The sequence below is a fragment of the Oncorhynchus kisutch genome, unplaced genomic scaffold, assembly GCF_002021735.2.
Source record: "Oncorhynchus kisutch isolate 150728-3 unplaced genomic scaffold, Okis_V2 scaffold3147, whole genome shotgun sequence".
Taxonomy (NCBI): Eukaryota; Metazoa; Chordata; class Actinopteri; order Salmoniformes; family Salmonidae; genus Oncorhynchus; species Oncorhynchus kisutch.
In genome coordinates, this window is record NW_022265092.1 from 221,889 (window position 1) to 249,810 (window position 27,922).

General features: G+C 44.8%; 1 protein-coding gene across 4 annotated transcripts; it reads left to right on the forward strand.

Moving 5' to 3' along the window:
• LOC109878548 (rho-related BTB domain-containing protein 1) lies at positions 1 to 27,922 on the forward strand. 4 transcript variants are annotated; one of them, XM_031820240.1, is made up of 12 exons: positions 1 to 1,379; positions 3,426 to 3,621; positions 4,869 to 5,030; positions 5,386 to 5,489; positions 9,746 to 9,931; positions 10,245 to 10,653; positions 10,894 to 11,443; positions 12,212 to 12,330; positions 15,892 to 16,042; positions 22,855 to 22,943; positions 24,077 to 24,182; positions 24,542 to 27,922. In XM_031820240.1, the coding sequence occupies exons 5-12, from the start codon at positions 9,810 to 9,812 to the stop codon at positions 24,709 to 24,711; spliced, it is 1,716 nt and encodes a 571-aa protein (XP_031676100.1). In that variant the 5' UTR covers positions 1 to 1,379; positions 3,426 to 3,621; positions 4,869 to 5,030; positions 5,386 to 5,489; positions 9,746 to 9,809; the 3' UTR covers positions 24,712 to 27,922. The 4 variants fall into 4 exon arrangements, with proteins under 4 accessions (XP_031676100.1, XP_031676099.1, XP_031676101.1 ...); XM_031820239.1 differs by lacking the exon at positions 4,869 to 5,030; XM_031820242.1 differs by lacking the exons at positions 1 to 1,379; positions 3,426 to 3,621 and adding an exon at positions 4,510 to 4,597.

Here is a 27,922-nt window from a genome sequence, read left to right on the forward strand (position 1 = left end):
TCTCTGTCTCCAGCGGGACAGGCTATACAGACAAGCCTGGTGTCCACATGGATTTTGTATGTTGCGCAGTTTAAAAGTGAAGGGTGTGTGGAGACAAATGAATTCGGTTCAGTCAGTCGTCCTGATAAGCCCTTCCGATAAAGTTTAGCAACAGACGCAGCATGGCACTAGTTCAAACTTGTAAAAGAAAGTGATGTTTATTTCGATGGCCGACGGAGAAATTACTTGTAGTATTGGTCACCATCTTCAATTTGTTCCATCTCACTTGATTTTATTACGAGTAGGATAGCAGCCTACACGATAAATAACTTGTAATAGTGGTAGTAACTGTCGGGATGTCACCGTGATACAGTCTACACTGCTCAATGGGGAGAGTTTGCGCGGCAAGCCGACATCACAACATTTTTATTTAATTTAACAAGGAAAGTCTGTTAAGAACAAATTATTATTTACAATGACGGCCTACCCCGGCCAAACCTGGACGACGCTGGGCCAATTGTGCGCCGCTCTATTGGACTCCTAATCACCGCCGGATGTGATACAACATGGGCCACATCAGTGTCATCGCTCCTGCTGGAGGTGGAAGTAGATAGATATAGTGTAGCCAATATCAGGTCAGGGTGAAAGCTAAAGCACATTCATTGTAGTGGTTTTCGCCGAAAATGTACAACTATGGCATTAATGTCGGTCTAAAGAGACATTTATATCTAAATAAATAAATAACACTATTAGTCCGGTAGAACGGAATGATTCTGAACACTCCCACGTCCCAACTTCGACAGACACGTTTCAAATGATCACTGACATTTCTAGACAAAAACATAAATCCGCTAACTGAGAATCAGGATGACTGACTGAACCGAATCCGTTTGTCTCCACTCGACTCTCAACTGCGCTCCAAACGTCATCAATTTAGGCACCCGGCGTACGCGTATAACCTCTCCCGTCGCGGGCTGAACCACCTGGTTTTCTGAATGAAACCGTAGCTCGCCTCCCGCTATAAATAGAACTGACAGGGCTTGACGTCACCATGGAAGCCGCATCGCGTCGTTTTGTTCCGTGCTGTTGTGGCTGCAGATTATTTTTTCCCCCGAAGCGCTTTCGGATGGGGACGGACGGAGTACTTCTGAAGGCAGCCCGAACAATCAAGCTAGATACATAGTAGTGGTTATTGTTACATTGGGAGAAAAGGATTAACGTTCAACAAGCTGGGCCGTGATACCAGTTACGAAATGATCTTGCAGTATTTGCCTAGCTAGCGGCGAGCGATTCTTATTTGTACAGGAGCCATCGAGCTACCTGCAATTATTGAATCGCACTCTGAACTCCTGCCTGTAGTTTTGGTTGACCAGATCACACTCACTCAGCCCTAGAGAACGGTAGGTGCTTCTGTTATGACATCTTGGCCAACTGGAACGAAGACTAGGGTGTCGTCCTCTCTGTTATTTCATTACAGAGCTGTGCCTGGCACTTACACGGTAGTTGAGTCGAGAGGCACTTCAACTCATTTTAATGTGGATACAAATTATATCATGCAAGGACATCATCCTTGTTACATTATTTGATTGATTTCATTATTTGAGTCCCAAGTTAGTGTCAATTTCGAGTAAATTACAGCAGTCTGGTTGTGAAACACATTGTGGAGGTTTGGAAACGTTTAAAGACTTTGCACCTAAATGACATCACAGAGTGATTATGCCAAGCAGCAGACTCCCATCAACTATCTTCTGAAATTATAAACAAGTCATGTTTAATTATTTAAAAAATGTATGTAGCTAATTAGATTAGTTTATTAGTCACATGCACAGGGTCACAAATGTAATTGCAGGGTACAGTGAAATTCTTAAATTCTGACATGTTGTTACACTCAGGCCCCTCTTTCAGAGTAGCATCACTGGTGCTGACTAGGCTTGTTTCCTCCTCTGTCAGAGTAGCATCACTGGTGTTGACTAGGCCCGTTTCCTCCTCTTTCAGAGTAGCATCACTGGTGTTGACTAGGCCCATTTTCTCCTCTTAGCTACTGAGGTCAACTGTTCTGAATGTCATACAGTAGGACTAAATCCTACCTTTCAGCTGGCCCCTCTTTACCCGAGACCTGTCAGCTGGCCCCTCTTTACCTGAGACCTGTCAGCTGGCCCCTCTTTACCTGAGACCTGTCAGCTGGCCCCTCTTTACCCGAGACCTTTCAGATGGCCCCTCTTTACCCGAGACCTTTCAGCTGGCCCCTCTTTACCCGAGACCTTTCAGCTGGCCCCTCTTTACCCGAGACCTGTCGGCTGGCCCCTCTTTACCCGAGACCTGTCGGCTGGCCCCTCTTTACCCGAGACCTGTCGGCTGGCCCCTCTTTACCCGAGACCTGTCGGCTGGCCCCTCTTTACCCGAGACCTGTCGGCTGGCCCTCTTTACCCGAGACCTGTCAGCTGGCCCCTCTTTACCCGAGACCTGTCGGCTGGCCCCTCTTTACCCGAGACCTGTCAGCTGGCCCCTCTTTACCCGAGACCTGTCAGCTGGCCCCTCTTTACCCGAGACCTGTCAGCTGGCCCCTCTTTACCCGAGACCTGTCAGCTGGCCCCTCTTTACCCGAGACCATTCAGCTGGCCCCTCTTTACCCGAGACCATTCAGCTGGCCCCTCTTTACCCGAGACCATTCAGCTGGCCCCTCTTTACCCGAGACCATTCAGCTGGCCCCTCTTTACCCGAGACCATTCAGCTGGCCCCTCTTTACCCGAGACCATTCAGCTGGCCCCTCTTTACCCGAGACCATTCAGCTGGCCCCTCTTTACCCGAGACCATTCAGCTGGCCCCTCTTTACCCGAGACCTGTCGGCTGGCCCCTCTTTACCCGAGACCTGTCGGCTGGCCCCTCTTTACCCGAGACCTGTCGGCTGGCCCCTCTTTACCCGAGACCTGTCAGCTGGCCCCTCTTTACCCAAGACCGTTCAGTTGGCCCCTCTTCTGACCTCAGACAATACTAAACAACAAGTGTAAATTCAACAGTAGTGTAACGGCTGAAGCAAACACAAAGCTTGGTTGGTCCATAGTCCCTACTCTGTTGAAGAGCTAAACTGATTTGTTTTGGATGCAGGGCTGCGGATTAGAGCCAGTTTCCTCCTCCTCCCTCTATTCCCTGACCTCTGGATGTGTTCTGCAGCAGTGTGGTTCTAGAGCAGCAGAGTGACAGATTAGTGGACCTCAGTGTTAATACTATCCTGTTGCCATGTCATCAGTATAATCATAAGAATGTGAATAGCTGCTTATTAGAATGTGTTTCAGGGTTGTTTTGAATGAACTGAGTGAAAATGAAGTCTTAATTTAAACGTGTACCTACATTACGTTGTTCATCTGCGTTGTTTAGGCGATCTACTACCTGACGTTGCATCATCATCATCCAATGTGATTGAGCCTGTTTTCTCTCCTGTCACACAGGGCCCTGAACAATAGTATGGACTACGAGAGACCCAATGTTGAGACCATTAAGTGTGTTGTGGTGGGGGACAACGCCGTAGGGAAGACACGGCTGATCTGTGCTCGGGCCTGCAACACCACTCTGAACCAGTACCAACTACTGGCCACACACGTCCCTACGGTCTGGGCTATAGACCAGTACAGAGTGTGTCAAGAGGTACAAACCTAACCCTGACCCCTAACCCCAACACACGTCCCTACGTTCTGGGCTATAGACCAGTACAGAGTGTGTCAAGAGGTATAAACCTAACCCTGACCCCTAACCCCAACACACGTCCCTACATTCTGGGCTATAGACCAGTACAGAGTCTGTCAAGAGGTACAAACCTAACCCTGACCCCTAACCCCAACACGCGTCCCTACGTTCTGGGCTATAGACCAGTACAGAGTCTGTCAAGAGGTACAAACCGAACTCTGAACCCTGACCCCTAACCCCAACGCACGTCCCTACAGTCTGGGCTATAACCAGTATAGAGTCTGTCAAGAGGTACCATACCTAACCCTGACCCCTAACCCCAACACACGTCCCTACGTTCTGGGCTATAGACCAGTACAGAGTGTGTCAAGAGGTACAAACCTAACCCTGACCCCTAACCCCAACACACGTCCCTACGTTCTGGGCTATAGACCAGTACAGAGTCTGTCAAGAGGTACAAACCTAACCCTGACCCCTAACCCCAACACGCGTCCCTACGTTCTGGGCTATAGACCAGTACAGAGTCTGTCAAGAGGTACAAACCTAACTCTGAACCCTAACCCGAACACATGTCCCTACGGTCTGGGCTATAGACCAATACAGTCTGTCACTACCTGTCTCTCTACACTGCAGCTGAAACAGCCCTACCTGTCTTCAAACAGCCCTCCCTACCTGTCACCAAACAGCCCTCCCTACCTGTCATACCTGTCATCAAACAGCCCTACCTACCTGTCATCAAACAGCCCTACCTACCTGTTATCACTCACCCCCCTACCTAAGAAAGCCTGTCCCTTTAAGAACTCAGCGATGATGTCACAGCTATCACGAGCTGGCATAGTGTTCAGTTCATTACCAAGTGCAGCTCGCTACCTACTGCTGTGAACACAAATCTGACCAATTTATTAATCACTGCGTGATTACCAGAACTGTAATTAAGGTATATGTTTTACTGATGAAAGATGTCAGTAGTTTAAGAATATTTCTTTCATTATTACAGCATTATATATCTTGTTTTTATGCTAGCTATCTAACATTATTAGCTACATTTTCGCCTATAATTGTTAGCTGGTTAGTCTGTTGCTAGCTACTTGTATTTTTGTTTCACTCATTGGATTATTTTAACAGATGGAGACTGTATCTTGTTATTGCAAAGTGAATGTGCCTTATCTTAGTATTGATGCCATTGTATTCATGTTTATTATTTCCAGACCACATGGATAAATGGACAGTTAATTGGATAATGACAGCTGAGTGACATGGCACAGATCTGCAAACATTGTTAATCTCCAATCAACATTATAGAACCCTAAACTGAGGAACTGCCTCTCTAACAGGAGTACAATCTCCATAACTTCACCGACTCAATCAGTGTATAAATTAAAGGCATCACCCTCTAATTCAAGACCTACTTGATCACTCAAGTGATCATCACTCACCCCCCAGCCTGTCATCACTCACCCCCCAGCCTGTCATCACTCACCCCCCAGCCTGTCATCACTCACCCCCCAGCCTGTCATCACTCACCCCCCAGCCTGTCATCACTCACCCCCCAGCCTGTCATCACTCACCCCCCAGCCTGTCATCACTCACCCCCCAGCCTGTCATCACTCACCCCCCACTTGTCATCACTCACCCCCACCTGCATTCTATGTACAGTATTTTAAATTAATCTAGTTTAAAAATCTGTATGTTTTCTAATATATGTCTCTGTGTGACCCGCTGTAGGTGTTGGAGCGCTCCAGGGATGTGGTAGATGAGGTCAGTGTGTCTCTCAGGCTGTGGGACACCTTTGGCGATCATCATAAAGACAGACGCTTCGCATACGGAAGGTAAGACTGACACCTGGGGCTGGGATGCTGTGGCTGGGATGCTGTGGCTGGGATGCTGTGGCTGGCATGCTGAGGCTGGCATGCTGAGGCTGGCATGCTGAGGCTGGCATGCTGAGGCTGGCATGCTGAGGCTGGCATGCTGAGGCTGGCATGCTGAGGCTGGCATGCTGAGGCTGGCATGCTGAGGCTGGCATGCTGAGGCTGGCATGCTGAGGTGTATTTTTCTGGAATGGCTAAGGATGAGTAGGGGTGGATTGGGTAGGGATGGGATGGGTAAGGGTGGGTAGGGATGGGATGGGTAAGGGTGGGTAGGGATGGGATGGGATGGGTAGGGATGGGATGGGATGGGTAGGGATGGGATGGGTAAGGATGGGATGGGTAAGGATGGGATGGGTAAGGATGGGATGGGTAAGGATGGATGGATGGATGGGTAGGGATGGGATGGATGGGTAAGGATGGGTAGGGATGGGGATGGATGGGTAAAGGATGGGATGGATGGGTAAAGGATGGGATGGATGGGTAAAGGATGGGATGGATGGGTAAAGGATGGGATGGATGGGTAAGGATGGGATGGGTAAGGATGTGTACGGATGGGATGAGTAAGGATGGGATGAGTAAGGATGGGATGAGTAAGGATGGGATGAGTAAGGATGGGATGAGTAAGGATGGGATGGGTAAGGATGGGATGGGTAAGGATGGGATGGGTAAGGATGGGATGGGTAAGGATGGGATGGGTAAGGATGGGATGGGTAAGGATGGGATGGGTACGGATGGGATGGGTACGGATGGGATGGGTACGGATGGGATGGGTACGGATGGGATGGGTACGGATGGGATGGGTACGGATGGGATGGGTACGGATGGGATGTGTACGGATGGGATGTGTACGGATGGGATGTGTACGGATGGGATGTGTACGGATGGGATGGGTAAGGATGGATTGATGGGTAGGTGTGGGTAAGCTAGGTTAGGTAGTATCTGCTAGGTTAGGTAGTATCTGCTAGGTTAGGTAGTATCTGCTAGGTTAGGTAGTATCTGCTAGGTTAGGTAGTATCTGCTAGGTTAGGTAGTATCTGCTAGGTTAGGTAGTATCTGCTAGGTTAGGTAGTATCTGCTAGGTTAGGTAGTATCTGCTAGGTTAGGTAGTATCTGCTAGGTTAGGTAGTATCTGCTAGGTTAGGTAGTATCTGCTAGGTTAGGTAGTATCTGCTAGGTTAGGTAGTATCTGCTAGGTTAGGTAGTATCTGCTAGGTTAGGTAGTATCTGCTAGGTTAGGTAGTATCTGCTAGGTTAGGTAGTATCTGCTAGGTTAGGTAGTATCTGCTAGGTTAGGTAGTATCTGCTAGGTTAGGTAGTATCTGCTAGGTTAGGTAGTATCTGCTAGGTTAGGTAGTATCTGCTAGGTTAGGTAGTATCTGCTAGGTTAGGTAGTATCTGCTAGGTTAGGTAGTATCTGCTAGGTTAGGTAGTATCTGCTAGGTTAGGTAGTATCTGCTAGGTTAGGTAGTATCTGCTAGGTTAGGTAGTGTCTGCTAGGTTAGGTAGTGTCTGCTAGGTTAGGTAGTGTCTGCTACTCTGCTTGGTTAGGTAGTGTCTGCTACTCTGCTTGGTTAGGTAGTATCTACTACCCTGCTAGGGTCTGGTTTGGTGTAGTCATTTACAGTGTAGCATAATAGACGTTATTCCTGATATATTTGGCATGGACTGATGGCTGCATGCATAGTGTAGTGATCCTGTCTAATGAGCCATGTTACAATTCCCACCGAGTGGGTTAACCCTATTGGCCCAATGCCAGCGACCTGGGTTCCCGGCTCTGGCCCTCTGGACACTAAAATATTCAGCTGATTTTAGACTTCCTGTAAATTAGTTTTCTCTCGATCTTAGTATCCGACTGTGTTATTCTTAAATGATGCCTCAGACGGTCTTAATGGAACTGGTGCCTCCGATGAGCTTTCATTGATTGGTGGATTGATCGTTGTCAAGCTGCCACCATCATCCTCTAACATCTGTTGATGTCGGCGAGACATGAGGTCGGTCTGTCTGTTTACCTAGTAGGCAGTTTAAACCCACACCCCTCTAATCATTCATTATTACCTCTGTTATAACTGCTGAACACCTGACACATTGATTTCTGACTCTAACTGGTTCTAGACCCCATTATAAGTTCTGCTTTGGCACCTGAGCCCAGGTTTGCGTGAGAGGGGACTTGGTTAGCACTTATTTGCCCTGTCTTAAATCACTGTACCTTGGCCATGACAATACACTATGGCCTTGGCCATGACAATACACTATGGCCTTGGCCATGACAATACACTGATCCTGGCCATGACAATACACTGTGATCCTGGCCATGACAATACACTGTGATCCTGGCCATGACAATACACTTTGGCCATGACAATGCACTATGGCCTTGACCATGACAATACACTATGGCCTTGGCCATGACAATACACTGTGATCCTGGCCATGACAATACACTATGGCCTTGGCCATGACAATACACTATGGCCTTGGCCATGACAATACACTGTGATCCTGGCCATGACAATACACTTTGGCCATGACAATGCACTATGGCCTTGACCATGACAATACACTATGGCCTTGGCCATTACAATGCACTGTGATCCAGGCCATGACAATACACTATGGCCTTGGCCATTGAGATGCACTGTGATCCTGGCCATGACAATACACTATGGCCTTGGCCATGACAATACACTGTGATCCTGGCCATGACAATACACTATGGCCTTGGCCATGACAATACACTGTGATCCTGGCCATGACAATACACTATGGCCTTGGCCATGACAATACACTGTGATCCTTGGCCATGACAATACACTGTGATCCAGGCCATGACAATACACTGTGATCCTTGGCCATGACAATACACTGTGATCCTTGGCCATGACAATACACTGTGATCCTTGGCCATGACAATACACTGTGATCCTGGCCATGACAATACACTGTGATCCTGGCCATGACAATACACTGTGATCCTAGCCATGACAATACACTGTGATCCTGGCCATGACAATACACTATGGCCTTGGCCATGACAATACACTGATCCTGGCCATGACAATACACTATGGCCTTGGCCATGACAATACACTGTGATCCTGGCCATGACAATACACTGTGATCCTGGCCATGACAATACACTATGATCTTGGCCATGACAATACACTATGATCTTGGCCATGACAATACACTGATCCTGGCCATGACAATACACTGTGATCCTGGCCATGACAATACACTGTGATCCTGGCCATGACAATACACTGTGATCCTGGCCATGACAATACACTGTGATCCTGGCCATGACAATACACTGTGATCCTGGCCATGACAATACACTGTGATCCTGGCCATGACAATACACTGTGATCCAGTCTGACTGTTAATGATCTGGTGTAGTACTGTAGCTGTTGTCAGAGTGGTGTTGTGTTTGGTGTAGTACTGTAGCTGTTGTCTTGTCAGAGTGGTGTTGTGTTTGGTGTAGTGCTGTTGTCTTGTCAGAGTGGTGTTGTGTTTGGTGTAGTACTGTAGCTGTTGTCTTGTCAGAGTGGTGTTGTGTTTGGTGTAGTACTGTAGCTGTTGTCAGAGTGGTGTTGTGTTTGGTGTAGTACTGTAGCTGTTGTCAGAGTGGTGTTGTGTTTGGTGTAGTACTGCAGCTGTTGTCTTGTCAGAGACATGGTTCAATTTAGGTTAGGTGGTTAACCGATAATTGTACTCCGACGTCCTTGTGTAGGTGGAGGGAGTCTGGAAGGGAATTTAGGAATATTTGGGTTGTATGAGAATTTATAGCATGGCTTTTGATGATCCTTGGTTGGGGTCTGAGCAGATTATTTGTTGCAAATGTAATAAAATGGTGGTCCGATCGTCCACAATTATGAGGAAAAACATTAAGATTCACAACATTTATTCCACGGGACAAAACTAGATCCAGAGTTTGACTGTGGCAGTGAGTAAGTCTTGAGACATGTTGGACAAAACCCACTGAGTCGATGATGGCTCCGAAAGCCTTTTGGAGTGGGTCCATGGACTTTTCCATGTGAAAATTAAAGTCACCAAAAACTAGAATATTATCTGCCCTGACAACAAGGTCCGATAGGAATTCAGGGAACTCAGTTAGTGACCCTGCATACGGCCCAGGAGGCCTGTAAACAGTAGCTTTCTGTGTGTCTTTCTGGCTCTGATTATCTGGTGTCTTTCTGGCTCCTGTCTGTTCTCTCCAGGTCAGACGTGGTTGTGCTGTGTTTCTCCATCGCCAACCCCAACTCTCTGCATCACGTCAAGACCATGTGGCACATGGAGATCAAGCACTTTTGTCCCAGGACGCCTGTCATCCTGGTGGGTTGTCAGCTGGACCTGCGTTACGCTGATCTGGAGGCCGTCAACAGGGCCAGGAGGCCACTAGCCAGGTATAGAATCAGCATTATGTCACCATGTGGCCGTCAACAGGGCCAGGAGGCCACTAGCCAGGTACAGAATCAGCATTATGTCACCATGTGGCCGTCAACAGGGCCAGGAGGCCACTAGCCAGGTATAGAATCAGCGTTATGTCATCATGTAGCTGGTTTTGGTTGACGAAATCTATACATTTGTGTTAGTTGAAACTCTGTGCAGTAACTACTGACATTTTATTAAATTAAGCAAACTCGTTTACATACATTTCATAAATAATGACTTTGTATTCTTCCGTATTGAGAATAGCTCTTATTTCCTCCCCACCAGGCCGATAAAGCCCGGAGACATCCTTCCTCCAGAGAGTGGCCGGGAGGTGGCCAAGGAGCTGGGCATCTCCTACTATGAGACCAGTGTGTTCGACCAGTTTGGTATCAAGGACATCTTCGACAATGCCATTCGAGCCGCGCTCATCTCCCGTCGACACCTGCAGTTCTGGAAGTCCCACCTCCGGAAGGTCCAGAAGCCCCTCCTCCAGGCGCCCTTCCTGCCACCCAAAGCACCGCCCCCTCTCATCAAGATTCCAGAGTGTGTCATCAACAACGGGGAGGGTCCTGGCCTCCTATTGGACAGTCCTCTTTGTGCTGACGTCATGTTCATCCTCCAGGACCACATCCACCTCTTCGCCCACAAGATCTACCTCTCTACCTCCTCCTCCAAGTTTTATGACCTGTTCCAGGTAGTGTCTCTCTGCCTGTTTCCTCTCTAGGTTCCTCTCTAGGTTCCTCTCTAGGTTCCTCTCTAGGTTCCTCTCTAGGTTCCTCTCTAGGTTCCTCTCTCGGTTTCCTTCCTTCTAGGTTTTTATTCCTAGCCACTGTGCTTCTGCCTCAGTATTGCTTGCTCTCTGTGGTTTCCGGTTGCGTTTCTGTAGAGCACTTTGTGACATAAAAAACCCTGTTATAAATGTGATTGTTTCCAGATGGACTTCAGTGACGAGTCCCAGTGCCTGGTGGTGACGGAGCGGCATGCCCGGGACTCTCTCCTCAGGACCCTTAGTCTGGACACAGAGGAGGACGTGGCTGTGCTCCCCAACCTCTCCCCCTGCTCCCTCCGGGCCTCTAAGAGTGACGGCACCCTGAAGATGATGAGCTTCTCTGGTAAGCACCGGCGCACCAAGCTGTCCTTGGCCTCCTGGAGCAAGGCCTTCTACAGCATCCACAAGGAGAGTGTGACCAACCCTGTGACGGGCTCCCCGGCTCACATGACGGTGGTGAAGATGGACTACTCCATCCAGCTGGGTCCGTTCAGTGCCGTGTTGAGGTTCCTCTACACTGGGGAGCTGGATGAAGAGGAGCGGGATCTGATGAAGATCGCCCAGATCGCAGAGGTCCTGGAGGTGTTTGACCTGAGGATGATGGTGGAGAACATCATGAACCATGAAGGCTTCATGAACCAGGAGATCACCAAGGCCTTCCACGTCAGGAAATCCAACCGCATCAAGGAGTGTCTCAACAAGAACACCTTCACAGGTAAACCATGCTGCATCGTAGATCAAAGTGTTTTCTGTTGCTTTTGACTAGGAAGTGATCATGTGTTTGGAACTTTGGATGGGGGTGATGTGTTCTGTTTAATGTGTTTCTCTGGGGCACACATCACCTTCAGGTTGTTATAATGTCTCTGTCTCACACATCACCTTCAGGTTGTTATACTGTCTCTGTCTCACACATCACCTTCAGGTTGTTATAATGTCTCTGTCTCACACATCACCTTCAGGTTGTTATACTGTCTCTGTCTCACACATCACCTTCAGGTTGTTATACTGTCTCTGTCTCACACATCACCTTCAGGTTGTTATGTCTCTCTGTCTCAGACATCACCTTCAGGTTGTTATAATGTCTCTCTGTCTCAGACATCACCTTCAGGTTGTTATAATGTCTCTCTGTCTCAGACATCACCTTCAGGTTGTTATAATGTCTCTGTCTCACACATCACCTTCAGGTTGTTATAATGTCTCTCTGTCTCACACATCACCTTCAGGTTGTTATAATGTCTCTCTGTCTCAGACATCACCTTCAGGTTGTTATAATGTCTCTCTGTCTCAGACATCACCTTCAGGTTGTTATAATGTCTCTGTCTCACACATCACCTTCAGGTTGTTATAATGTCTCTCTGTCTCACACATCACCTTCAGGTTGTTATAATGTCTCTCTGTCTCAGACATCACCTTCAGGTTGTTGTTGTAATGTCTCTGTCTCAGACGTCACCTTCAGGATGTTTTTATAATGTCTCTATCTCAGATGTCACCTTCAGGTTGGAGGATGGAACCATCAATGCTCACAGACCTCTGCTCATCTCCTCCTGTGATTGGATGGCTGCTGTGTTCGGAGGATCCTTCATGGAGAGTGCTAACAACGAGGTGAGTCGACAACACAGAGTAATATCTAGTGTTGGGGTTAGGGTGCTTTGTTCGGAGGATCCTTCATGGAGAGTGCTAACAACGAGGTGAGTCGACAACAGAGTAATATCTAGTGTTGGGGTTAGGGTGCTGTGTTCGGAGGATCCTTCATGGAGAGTGCTAACAACGAGGTGAGTCGACAACAGAGTAATATCTAGTGTTGGGGTTAGGGTGCTGTGTTCGGAGGATCCTTCATGGAGAGTGCTAACAACGAGGTGAGTCGACAACCCAGAGTAATATCTAGTGTTGGGGTTAGGGTGCTGTGTTCGGAGGATCCTTCATGGATAGTTAACTTGTCTACAGCACAGTCTGGGTTAGGGTAATCTTCGTCCCAAATGGGACCCTATTCCCTATGTAGTAAACTACTTTTGAGCAGGGTATTTTATTTACAAGCAAACAGGAAGTACCAGTGAGGAGTTCAACACATCAGCCACTGGCTTCATTAAGTACATTGACGAAGTCATCACTCCACATACAATACCCTATAATGACAAAGAGAAAATACATATTTTATTTTATTGCACTTTTATACAAAATTAAATATAGAAATACCATATTTACATAAGTATTCAGACCCTTTGCTATGAAACTCTAAATTGAGCTCAGGTGCATCCTGTTTCCATTGATCATCCTTGATGTTTCTTCAACTTGATTGGAGTCCACCTGTGGTGAATTCAATTGATTGGACATGATTTGGAAAGGCACACACCTGACCAGGATCCATAGGGATTACCAGGATCCATAGGGAATATAGGGAATGGGATGTTGTCTCCAGTTGACCAGGATCCATAGGGAATATGGGATGTTGTCTCCAGTTGACCAGGATCCATAGGGAATATGGGATGTTGTCTCCAGTTGACCAGGATCCATAGGGAATATGGGATGTTGTCTCCAGTTGACCAGGATCCATAGGGAATATGGGATGTTGTCTCCAGTTGACCAGGATCCATAGGGAATATGGGATGTTGACCAGGATCCATAGGGAATATGGGATGTTGACCAGGATCCATAGGGAATATGGGATGTTGACCAGGATCCATAGGGAATATGGGATGTTGACCAGGATCCATAGGGAATATGGGATGTTGACCAGGATCCATAGGGAATATGGGATGTTGACCAGGATCCATAGGGAATATGGGATGTTGACCAGGATCCATAGGGAATATGGGATGTTGACCAGGATCCATAGGGAATATGGGATGTTGACCAGGATCCATAGGGAATATGGGATGTTGACCAGGATCCATAAGGGAATATGGGATGTTGACCAGGATCCATAAGGGAATATGGGATGTTGACCAGGATCCATAAGGGAATATGGGATGTTGACCAGGATCCATAAGGGAATATGGGATGTTGACCAGGATCCATAAGGGAATATGGGATGTTGACCAGGATCCATAAGGGAATATGGGATGTTGACCAGGATCCATAAGGGAATATGGGATGTTGACCAGGATCCATAAGGGAATATGGGATGTTGACCAGGATCCATAAGGGAATATGGGATGTTGACCAGGATCCATAAGGGAATATGGGATGTTGACCAGGATCCATAAGGGAATATGGGATGTTGACCAGGATCCATAAGGGAATATGGGATGTTGACCAGGATCCATAAGGGAATATGGGATGTTGACCAGGATCCATAAGGGAATATGGGATGTTGACCAGGATCCATAAGGGAATATGGGATGTTGACCAGGATCCATAAGGGAATATGGGATGTTGACCAGGATCCATAAGGGAATATGGGATGTTGACCAGGATCCATAAGGGAATATGGGATGTTGACCAGGATCCATAAGGGAATATGGGATGTTGACCAGGATCCATAAGGGAATATGGGATGTTGACCAGGATCCATATGGGATGTTGACCAGGATCCATAGGGAATATGGGATGTTGTCTCCAGTTGACCAGGATCCATAGGGAATATGGGATGTTGACCAGGATCCATAGGGAATATGGGATGTTGACCAGGATCCATAGGGAATATGGGATGTTGACCAGGATCCATAGGGAATATGGGATGTTGACCAGGATCCATAGGGAATATGGGATGTTGACCAGGATCCATAGGGAATATGGGATGTTGACCAGGATCCATAAGGGAATATGGGATGTTGACCAGGATCCATATGGGAATATGGGATGTTGACCAGGATCCATATGGGAATATGGGATGTTGACCAGGATCCATATGGGATGTTGACCAGGATCCATATGGGAATATGGGATGTTGACCAGGATCCATATGGGATGTTGACCAGGATCCATATGGGATGTTGACCGGGATCCATATGGGATGTTGACCGGGATCCATATGGGATGTTGACCAGGATCCATATGGGATGTTGACCAGGATCCATATGGGATGTTGACCAGGATCCATATGGAATGTTGACCAGGATCCATATGGGATGTTGACCAGGATCCATATGGGAATATGGGATGTTTACCAGGATCCATATGGGATGTTGACCAGGATCCATATGGGAATATGGGATGTTATCTCCAGTTCATTTATTAAACCCCAGGTAGCAGTAGGAACAGTGACATGACAGGTTCATCAGAGTAACGAGTAAAAATAGACGTCATTCAGAGATCTTTAAATAGCCGTTAGGACAAGGACACTGTCTGAACACAGAGTCCTGTTCTGTTTCACTGCTCTCAGGCAGGCAGACCAGCAGGCTAACAGGCAGACCAGCAGACCAGCAGGCTAACAGGCAGACCAGCAGGCTAACACTACCTCTCTCTGAACACAGTCCTGTTCTGTTTCACTGCTCTCAGGCAGGCAGGCTAACAGGGAGACCAGCAGGCTAACAGGCAGACCAGCAGGCTAACACTACCTCTCTCTGAACACAGTCCTGTTCTGTTTCACTGCTCTCAGGCAGGCAGGCTAACAGGGAGACCAGCAGGCTAACAGGCAGACCAGCAGGCTAACACTACCTCTCTCTGAACAGAGTCCTGTTCTGTTTCACTGCTTACAGGCAGACCAGCAGGCAGACAGGCAGACCAGCAGGCAGACAGGCAGACCAGCAGGCAGACAGGCAGACCAGCAGGCAGACAGGCAGACCAGCAGGCAGACAGGCAGACCAGCAGGCAGGCTAACAGGCAGACCAGCAGGCTAACAGGCAGACCAACAGGCAGGCTAACAGGCAGACCAGCAGGCTAACAGGCAAACCAGCAGGCTAACACTACCTCTCTCTGAACACAGAGTCCTGTTATGTTTCACTGTTCTCAGGCAGGCAGACCAGCAGGCTAACAGTCTAACACTACCTCTCTCTTTATAACCATGGGGACATCTTTATTTTAGTGTGGTAGCAAGCTACTACCCGGTGTCCTAGTTTTTACAGAGCCTCTGTAGTCTGCTGCTAGTCTTCACAGGGCCTCTGTAGTCTCTAATGTTGGTTTTTACTGACATTGAAACAGGACATTTAGATGTTGTCAAATGATTTGTCTCTGTTCTTTCCTGTGTGTGTCTGTGTCTGCCTGCGTGTGTATCTGTGTGTTTAGGTCTCGTTCCCAGGCACCAGCAGGGTGTGTATGCAGGCTGTTCTGGAGTATCTCTACACCAATCAGCTTTGTCCCATGGCAGAGCTGGACCCTATGGAGTTGACGGCCCTGGCTAACAGACTCTGTCTCCCCAGACTGACTGCTCTGACAGGTACTAACCCTGGCTAACAGACTGTCTCCCCAGACTGACTTCTCTGACTGGTACTAACCCTGGCTAACAGACTGTCTCCCCAGACTGACCGCCCTCACAGGTGCTTGATCCATCAGCAGTCTGCTCTGCCCAGAGCCATCTGTTTTGAGATTTGGGCTTTTAGACTGTAGAATATTGTTCTAGTTCTAGACCTTCAGTTACATAGCATTCAATATCCCCATGTAATGTCAATGGGGAGATAACATCGCTGCAGTGCATCACAATGCAGAACTCCAATGTCCCAACTCTCTAAGGGGGTGTTCCTAAATTGACTCCAATGTGTGAATGCTCCTCAGTGCATTCTGGGTCATTCATAAATTCATAGTGTTGACAGATTGTTTGTTCGAAATCCACTGGCTGAGGAGCGGGGTCGATCGGGGGGACACTGGCTGAGGAGCGGGGTCGATCGGGGGACACTGGCTGAGGAGCGGGGTCGATCGGGGGACACTGGCTGAGGAGCGGGGTCGATCGGGGGACACTGGCTGAGGAGCGGGGTCGATCGGGGGACACTGGCTGAGGAGCGGGGTCGATCGGGGGACACTGGCTGAGGAGCGGGGTCGATCGGGGGACACTGGCTGAGGAGCGGGGTCGATCGGGGGACACTGGCTGAGGAGCGGGGTCGATCGGGGGGACACTGGCTGAGGAGCGGGGTCGATCGGGGGACACTGGCTGAGGAGGAGAGTTGAGCTGATCATTCTGACATTTTGAACGTTGACCATTTTACTTTCTCTAGCAACTGGTTGAACTGTTTTCATGTTGTCTTGAGGGTGAGTGACTGTAACTGTTCTGCTGGCAGCCATTTCTGTTTCAAAATGATTTTATTTTGAAGGTTATTAAATCAGGCATTTTACTGTATGTACAAGATGATTCCTCTGCTTCTTTTGAAACATTGAAACAGAATATACAACAAACCAAACGGAATGGAAACATCAACAACATACCAAACAGAATGGAAACAACAACATACCAAACAGAATGGAAACAACAACAACATACCAAACAGAATGGAAACAACAACAACATACCAAACAGAATGGAAACAACAACAACATACCAAACAGAATGGAAACAACAACAACATACCAAACAGAATGGAAACAACAACAACATACCAAACAGAATGGAAACAACAACAACATACCAAACAGAATGGAAACAACAACAACATACCAAACAGAATGGAAACATCTACAACAACATACCAAACAGAATGGAAACATCAACAACAACATACCAAACAGAATGGAAACAACAACATACCAAACAGAATGGAAACAACAACAACATACCAAACAAACATCAACAACATACCAAACAGAATGGAAACAACAACAAACCAAACAGAATGGAAACAACAACAAACCAAACGGAATGGAAACAACAACAAACCAAACAGAATGGAAACAACAACAACATACCAAACAGAATGGAAACAACAACAACATACCAAACAGAATGGAAACAACAACAACATACCAAACAGAATGGAAACAACAACAACATACCAAACAGAATGGAAACAACAACAACAACATACCAAACAGAATGGAAACAACAACAACAACATACCAAACAGAATGGAAACATCTACAACAACATACCAAACAGAATGGAAACATCTACAACAACATACCAAACAGAATGGAAACATCAACAACAACATACCAAACAGAATGGAAACAACAACAACAACAACAACATACCAAACAGAATGGAAACATCAACAACATCAACAACATACCAAACAGAATGGAAACAACAACAACAACATACCAAACAAACATCAACAACATACCAAACAGAATGGAAACATCAACAACATACCAAACAGAATGGAAACAACAACAACATACCAAACAGAATGGAAACAACAACAACATACCAAACAGAATGGAAACAACAACAACATACCAAACAGAATGGAAACAACAACAACATACCAAACAGAATGGAAACATCTACAACAACATACCAAACAGAATGGAAACATCAACAACAACATACCAAACAGAATGGAAACAACAACATACCAAACAGAATGGAAACATCAACAACATACCAAACAGAATGGAAACAACAACAACATACCAAACAGAATGGAAACAACAACAACAACAAACCAAACGGAATGGAAACAACAACAAACCAAACAGAATGGAAACAACAACAACATACCAAACAGAATGGAAACAACAACAACATACCAAACAGAATGGAAACATCTACAACAACATACCAAACAGAATGGAAACATCTACAACAACATACCAAACAGAATGGAAACATCAACAACAACATACCAAACAGAATGGAAACATCAACAACATCAACAACATACCAAACAGAATGGAAACAACAACAACAACAAACCAAACAGAATGGAAACAACAACAACATACCAAACAGAATGGAAACAACAACATACCAAACAGAATGGAAACAACAACAACATACCAAACAGAATGGAAACAACAACAACAACATACCAAACAGAATGGAAACAACAACAAACCAAACAGAATGGAAACAACAACAACATACCAAACAGAATGGAAACAACAACAACATACCAAACAGAATGGAAACATCTACAACAACATACCAAACAGAATGGAAACATCAACAACAACATACCAAACAGAATGGAAACATCAACAACAACATACCAAACAGAATGGAAACAACAACATACCAAACAGAATGGAAACATCAACAACATACCAAACAGAATGGAAACAACAACAACATACCAAACAGAATGGAAACAACAACAACAACAAACCAAACGGAATGGAAACAACAACAAACCAAACAGAATGGAAACAACAACAACATACCAAACAGAATGGAAACAACAACAACATACCAAACAGAATGGAAACATCTACAACAACATACCAAACAGAATGGAAACATCTACAACAACATACCAAACAGAATGGAAACATCAACAACAACATACCAAACAGAATGGAAACATCAACAACATCAACAACATACCAAACAGAATGGAAACAACAACAACAACAAACCAAACAGAATGGAAACAACAACAACATACCAAACAGAATGGAAACAACAACATACCAAACAGAATGGAAACAACAACAACATACCAAACAGAATGGAAACAACAACAACAACATACCAAACAGAATGGAAACAACAACAACAACATACCAAACAGAATGGAAACATCAACAACATCAACAACATACCAAACAGAATGGAAACAACAACATACCAAACAAACATCAACAACATACCAAACAGAATGGAAACAACAAACCAAACAGAATGGAAACAACAACAACAACAAACCAAACAGAATGGAAACAACAACAACAACAAACCAAACAGAATGGAAACAACAACAACAACAAACCAAACAGAATGGAAACAACAACAACAACAAACCAAACAGAATGGAAACAACAACAACAACATACCAAACAGAATGGAAACAACAACAACAACATACCAAACAGAATGGAAACAACAACAACAACATACCAAACAGAATGGAAACAACAACAACATACCAAACAGAATGGAAACAACAACAACAACATACCAAACAGAATGGAAACAACAACATACCAAACAGAATGGAAACAACAACATACCAAACAGAATGGAAACATCTACAACAACATACCAAACAGAATGGAAACAACAACAACAACATACCAAACAGAATGGAAACAACAACAACAACATACCAAACAGAATGGAAACAACAACAACAACATACCAAACAGAATGGAAACAACAACAACAACATACCAAACAGAATGGAAACAACAACATACCAAACAGAATGGAAACATCTACAACAACATACCAAACAGAATGGAAACAACAACAACAACATACCAAACAGAATGGAAACAACAACAACAACATACCAAACAGAATGGAAACATCTACAACAACATACCAAACAGAATGGAAACATCTACAACAACATACCAAACAGAATGGAAACATCAACAACAACATACCAAACAGAATGGAAACAACAACAACAACATACCAAACAGAATGGAAACAACAACAACAACAACATACCAAACAGAATGGAAACAACAACAACAACATACCAAACAGAATGGAAACAACAACAACAACATACCAAACAGAATGGAAACAACAACAACAACATACCAAACAGAATGGAAACAACAACAACAACATACCAAACAGAATGGAAACATCTACAACAACATACCAAACAGAATGGAAACATCTACAACAACATACCAAACAGAATGGAAACATCAACAACAACATACCAAACAGAATGGAAACAACAACAACATACCAAACAGAATGGAAACAACAACAACAACATACCAAACAGAATGGAAACAACAACAACAACATACCAAACAGAATGGAAACATCTACAACAACATACCAAACAGAATGGAAACATCTACAACAACATACCAAACAGAATGGAAACAACAACAACATACCAAACAGAATGGAAACAACAACAACATACCAAACAGAATGGAAACAACAACAACTTACCAAACAGAATGGAAACAACAACAACATACCAAACAGAATGGAAACATCAACAACATCAACAACATACCAAACAGAATGGAAACAACAACAACAACATACCAAACAAACATCAACAACATACCAAACAGAATGGAAACAACAACAACAACAAACCAAACGGAATGGAAACAACAACAACAACAAACCAAACGGAATGGAAACAACAACAACATACCAAACAGAATGGAAACAACAACAAACCAAGCAATGGAAACAACATCAACAACATACCAAACAGAATGGAAACAACAACAACAACATACCAAACAGAATGGAAACATCAACAACATACCAAACAGAATGGAAACAACAACATACCAAACAGAATGGAAACAACAACAACAACATACCAAACAGAATGGAAACAACAACAACAACATACCAAACAGAATGGAAACATCAACAACAAACCAAACAGAATGGAAACAACAACAACAACATACCAAACAGAATGGAAACAACAACAACAACATACCAAACAGAATGGAAACAACAACAACAACATACCAAACAGAATGGAAACAACAACAACAACATACCAAACAGAATGGAAACAACAACAACAACATACCAAACAGAATGGAAACAACAACAAACCAAACAATGGAAACAACATCAACAACATACCAAACAGAATGGAAACAACAACAACAACAACAACAAACCAAACAAACATCAACAACATACCAAACAGAATGGAAACAACAACAAACCAAACAGAATGGAAACAACAACAAACCAAACAGAATGGAAACAACAACAACAACAAACCAAACGGAATGGAATGGAAACAACAACAACAACAAACCAAACAATGGAAACAACAACAACAACAACAAACCAAACAAACATCAACATACCAAACAGAATGGAAACAACAACAAACCAAGCAGAATGGAAACAACAACAAACCAAACGGAATGGAAACAACAACAACAACAAACCAAACAGAATGGAAACAACAACAACAACAAACCAAACAAACATCAACAACATACCAAACAGAATGGAAACAACAACAAACCAAGCAGAATGGAAACAACAACAACAACAAACCAAACGGAATGGAAACAACAACAACAAACCAAACGGAATGGAAACAACAACAACAACAACAAACCAAACAGAATGGAAACAACATCAACAACAACATACCAAATGGAATGGAAACATCAACAACAAACCAAACCAAACGGAATGGAAACCACATCAACAACAACATACCAAACAGAATGGAAATATCAACAACAAACCAAATGGAATGGAAACATCAACAAACCAAACGGAATGGAAACAACATCAACAAACCAAACGGAATGGAAACAACAACAACAACAACAAACCAAACGGAATGGAAACATCAACAACAAACCAAACGGAATGGAAACATCAACAACAACAACAAACCAAACGGAATGGAAACATCAACAACAACAACAAACCAAACGGAATGGAAACATCAACATCAACAACAACAACAACAAACCAAACGGAATGGAAACAACAACAACAACAACAAACAACGGAATGGAAACATCAACAACAACAACATACCAAACGGAATGGAAACAACAACAACATACCAAAAGGATTGGAAACCTCAACAACACGAGAAGTCAATGGTAGAGGAGAAAAAAATGAAACGAGTGCAGCACAGCTCTTGATGTGTCCACAATAGTACCCTATTCCCTTTATAGTGCCCTACTGTTGAACAAGGCACAAGGGGGAGGATGTGTCCACAATAGTACCCTATTCCCTCTGTAGTGCCCTACTGTTGACAAGGCACAAGGGGAGGTTGTGTCCAGAATGACCCTATTCCCTTTATAGTGCCCTAGACAGGCTCTGCTCAAAAGGGACTAGGATGCCATGTTGGAGACGTCCTCTGCCCTGGAGACGTCCTCTGGCTCCGGAGACGTCCTCTGGCCCCAGAGAGTATTGAGATTCATAGTGTATTTGTACCTGTGTCATTGTAGTTACAGTATTACTACAGTATTAAAACTGTAACTACAGTGCTGCGGTAGCTGGGATTGCATACTGCTGGAGTGAACCCTTTTTAACCCTTTCTGTATTGTTTTTCTTGGGTGCCTTGTGACCGTGAAGCATCGTCTATAGAATATTGCTTTCAACTCTGGTTCTGAAACTCTGTGTAGTTTATTATAAAGGTTGTCTGAAGAGGTTCTCTGTCTGCTCCACAGAACACTATGCTGTGAGTGAGCTGGTGAAAGCCTCCAAAGATGGACAGGATATAGACGGCGAAGTACTCACCTATCTGGAACTGGCTCAGGTTGGTTTACTAGAACAGGATATAAACGGCAAAGTACTCACCTGTCTGGAACTGGCTCAGGTTGGTTTACTAGAACAGGATATAGACAGAGAGGTACTCACCTGTCTGGAACTGACTCAGGATGGTTTACTAGAACAGGATATAGACAGAGAGGGACTCACCTGTCTGGAACTGGCTCAGGTTGGTTTACTAGAACAGGATATTGACTTCAAAGTACTCACCTGTCTGGAACTGGCTCAGGTTGGTTTACTAGAACAGGATATAGACAGAGAGGTACTCACCTGTCTGGAACTGGCTCAGGTTGGTTTACTAGAACAGGATATAGACAGAGAGGGACTCACCTGTCTGGAACTGGCTCAGGTTGGTTTACTAGAACAGGATATAGACAGAGAGGGACTCACCTGTCTGGAACTGGCTCAGGTTGGTTTACTAGAACAGGATATAGACAGAGAGGGACTCACCTGTCTGGAACTGGCTCAGGTTGGTTTACTAGAACAGGATATAGACAGAGAGGTACTCACCTGTCTGGAACTGGCTCAGGTTGGTTTACTAGAACAGGATATAGACAGAGAGGTACTCACCTAGGATGATTGTTCTGCAGGTTTTAAATATAGGATGATTGTTCTGCAGGTTTTAAATATAGGATGATTGTTCTGCAGTTTAAATATAGGATGATTGTTCTACAGTTTAAATATAGGAGGATTGTTCTACAGTTTAAATATATGATGATTGTTCTGCAGTTTTAAATATAGGATGATTGTTCTGCAGTTTAAATATAGGATGATTGTTCTGCAGTTTAAATATAGGATGATTGTTCTGCAGTTTAAATATAGGAGGATTGTTCTGCAGTTTAAATATAGGATGATTGTTCTGCAGTTTAAATATAGGATGATTGTTCTGCAGGTTTTAAATATAGGATGATTGTTCTGCAGTTTAAATATAGGATGATTGTTCTACAGTTTAAATATAGGATGATTGTTCTGCAGTTTTAAATATAGGATGATTGTTCTACCGTTTAAATATAGGAGGATTGTACTACAGTTTAAATATAGGATGATTGTTCTACAGTTTAAATATAGGATGATTGTTCTGCAGGTTTCAATGTATTTCCCTTCGTTTTGTTTTTCTTCCAGTTCCATAATGCTAACCAGTTAGCAGCTTGGTGCTTACATCACATCTGCACTCACTACAACAATGTCTGTGCCAACTATCGCAAAGAGATCAAGGCCAAATCTGCAGGTGAGTTATTTGTCCGCTGGTTCTGATCAGCACACAACCAATCACAATCAATGAACGGTGAACACTGAACAGTTTGGTTTTGGACTTCTATTCATGTGTTTCCTGTCAGATACCCTCTTCTCTTGATAATGTCTGCTGCTTTTTGTTATTTCCTTTCCATTTGTGTTTAATGAAGACCTAGAAAACAAGGTGATTGGACTGCCTAACTAATCAGTGACCTTAATGGATCAATCAAGTCCAAGGGAAGAGTGAAAACCTTCTATGGAATGAGTTTGCCACCTGTGTTCTGTACTGCCCAGTCTGTGGTAGCTACACTACATGTTGTCTGATGGTCTGTCGGTGTTGTGTTTCCCTCCCAGAGAACCAGGAATATTTTGAGAAGCACCGCTGGCCCCCAGTGTGGTACCTGAAGGAGGAGGACCACTACCAGCGGGTGAGGAAGGAGAGGGAGAAAGAGGACGTGGTTCTCAACAAACACCACAGCAGACGACGTTGGTGCTTCTGGAGCACCTCCCCTGCCGTGGCCTGAGAAGTCTGAGAAGGGTCTGCCTAGCCCCAAACCGCCCAGGGAATCTGCCTCCTGCCCCGTGCTCCAGCTTCTAACCCTGCACCCCGCAAAGAGGTCCCAACAACACACGCTGTACCAATGTTTTACTGCTAGATCATCTGAGCATCAAAACAGGAAATAACTATCTGACGATGCACTGTCATGTGCCACCCTCTTCTATTGATGAACTGTCAGGTCCTACCCTCTTCTCTTGATGAACTGTCAGGCCCCACCCTCTTCTCTTGATGAACTTTCAGGCCCTACCCTCTTCTCTTGATGCACTGTCAGGTCCTACCCTCTTCTCTTGATGCACTGTCAGGTCCTACCCTCTTCTAATGTCAATACACTGTCTGGTCCTACCCTCTTCTCTTGATGATACACTGTCTGGCCCTACCCTCTTGATGATACACTGTCAGGCCCTACCCTCTTGATGATACACTGTCAGGCCCTACCCTCTTCTCTTGATACACTGTCTGGGCCTACCCTCTTCTATTGATGAACTGTCAGGCCCCACCCTCTTCTCTTGATGAACTGTCAGGCCCCACCCTCTTCTCTTGATGAACTGTCAGGCCCTACCCTCTTCTCTTGATGCACTGTCAGGTCCTACCCTCTTCTCTTGATGCACTGTCAGGTCCTACCCTCTTCTATTGTCAATACACTGTCTGGTCCTACCCTCTTCTCTTGATGATACACTGTCAGGTCCAACCCTCTTCTCTTGATGATACACTGTCTGGCCCTACCCTCTTGATGATACACTGTCTGGCCCTACCCTCTTGATGATACACTGTCTGGCCCTACCCTCTTCTTTCGATGACACACTGTCTGGCCCTACCCTCTTCTCTTGGTGATACACTGTCAGGTCCAACCCTCTTCTCTTGATGATACACTGTCTGGCCCTACCCTCTTGATGATACACTGTCTGGCCCTACCCTCTTGATGATACACTGTCTGGCCCTACCCTCTTGATGATACACTGTCAGGTCCAACCCTCTTGATGATACACTGTCAGGCCCTACCCTCTTCTCTTGATACACTGTCTGGGCCTACCCTCTTCTATTGATGAACTGTCAGGCCCTACCCTCTTGATACACTTTCAGGCCCTACCCTCTTGATGATACACTGTCAGGTCCAACCCTCTTCTCTTGATGATACACTGTCAGGTCCAACCCTCTTCTCTTGGTGATACACTGTCAGGTCCAACCCTCTTCTCTTGATGATACACTGTCTGGCCCTACCCTCTTGATGATACACTGTCTGGCCCTACCCTCTTGATGATACACTGTCTGGCCCTACCCTCTTGATGATACACTGTCTGGCCCTACCCTCTTCGCTTTGGTCCACATGAATAACCTCCACATGGCAGGGCTCTACAGAGGGTACATTTTACTTACATTTTGCGCCTAAATATTTTGCTGTGCAACCTGGAATTTGAATTTAGGAGCACCAGTGCACCTATAAAAATGAAGTATTCTAGCTACATTGTTCAACCTGTCAACGTAGTGTGGTATGTGCTTTCTGTTAGACAGGTAACATTATGGATGTAAATTGTGATTGTTGATGTTAGCTGCAGCCACCGACACCAGCCCTGGATCTAAGTCTGAATCATAAATTATGCAAAAATAACTCTGAACCTGATTAAACACAGGACCTGTTCATAGACGGTGCTTCATGCAGCATATCAACAACAACAACGTTGAAAGTACGTCTTGTGCTCACTGGGATACCGATACAGCTCCAGGGATAAACAGAGCTCCTGATTGAATCGATCCCCAGGTCGGTATGTTGAACCCAGCTGGACGTGTTTCTCTGTATTCTGAAACACCTGTTCCTTTACCCACCTGGTGATGGTAAAGGGGAAACTCTATACTTGAAATCAATGTGTTTTTATTCATCAGCTGTATAGTAGGCTTTCTTTAGTTAACCAAAGCCATAACTAGTCAGTTTATCATATTTTAATATATATACCATGTGATTATTTATTTGTTGGTGATATTTACTATAGAAACCAAGTGGCTGGTTCTCTTGGTTCCTGCTGTCAAAGGTCTTTGATCTAGCTGCTCATCATCCTTCATCTTCTTTATAACCAAGTGGCTGGTTCTCTTGGTTCCTGCTGTCAAAGGTCTTTGATCTGGCTGCTCATCATCCTTCATCTTCTTTATAACCAAGTGGCTGGTTCTCTTGGTTCCTGCTGTCAAAGGTCTTTGATCTGGCTGCTCATCATCCTTCATCTTCTTTTTCTTATTTAAAGGGAATGTTGTTGAATAAATTATTTGACTTAATTGCTTTATTCTAGTTTTCCTTTGAAGTGCCCAGTGTATATCCTAGGGTCTGGACTGTTGGTCTAAAGGTTAATGCAGACAATATGTACTGTTTCAATCCTCATACTGAGACGAGCCTGAGTGCCAGTCTGTTCCTGCTAATATGTTTGGGTTGACAATTCCATAAGGAGTTGGCAAGAGAGCAGAAATGTTTGTTTCACATACCTGTCAATAATACTATATGAATCAAATTCAGATGTAATGTTTGTTTCACCTATTAATAATGCTATTGTAATCATGGGTTTATGCTTTTGAGTGGAGCACCATCAGCTGAACCCGTCATGTAGAACAAGTTATTCAACTGATTAGAGTTCAGTACAACACTATTATATAGAAGGATATGTTGCTGTTATGAAAGTGTAAACATCAGAGGGAGAGAAAGGTTTGGCAACAACCACTCAGCCTCACTCTGTCAGGAGAGGAGGGGAGGGGAGCAGAGCAGCCTGTACCCAAGCTGTCACTCAGCCTCACTCTGTCAGGAGAGGAGGGGAGGGGAGGGGAGCAGAGCAGCCTGTACCCAAGCTGTCACTCAGCCTCACTCTGTCAGGAGAGGAGGGGAGGGGAGCAGAGCAGCCTGTACCCAAGCTGTCACTCAGCCTCACTCTGTCAGGAGGGGAGGGGAGCAGAGCAGCCTGTACCCAAGCTGTCACTCAGCCTCACTCTGTCAGGAGAGGAGAGGAGGGGAGCAGAGCAGCCTGTACCCAAGCTGTCACTGAGGAGCCAGACCAACACTGTATACATAACAGCTTTGGAACACAATGTCACATTCTATTATTAGTAATGATCATCATTATATTGCCTGGTGATTCTATAACCAATGTCAACATGAGTGTATTATAATCAACCTACAATAAAAGTAAGTTGTAGTTCCAGTA

Coding starts and splice junctions, on each gene's coding strand:
- LOC109878548 (XM_031820239.1), top strand. CDS start 3,442: ATGGACTACGAGAGACCCAATGTTGAGACCATTAAGTGTGTTGTGGTG. Junction 5,490..9,745: donor AGACGCTTCGCATACGGAAG/GTAAGACTGACA, acceptor TGTTCTCTCCAG/GTCAGACGTGGTTGTGCTGT. Junction 22,944..24,076: donor CCTATCTGGAACTGGCTCAG/GTTGGTTTACTA, acceptor TTTTTCTTCCAG/TTCCATAATGCTAACCAGTT.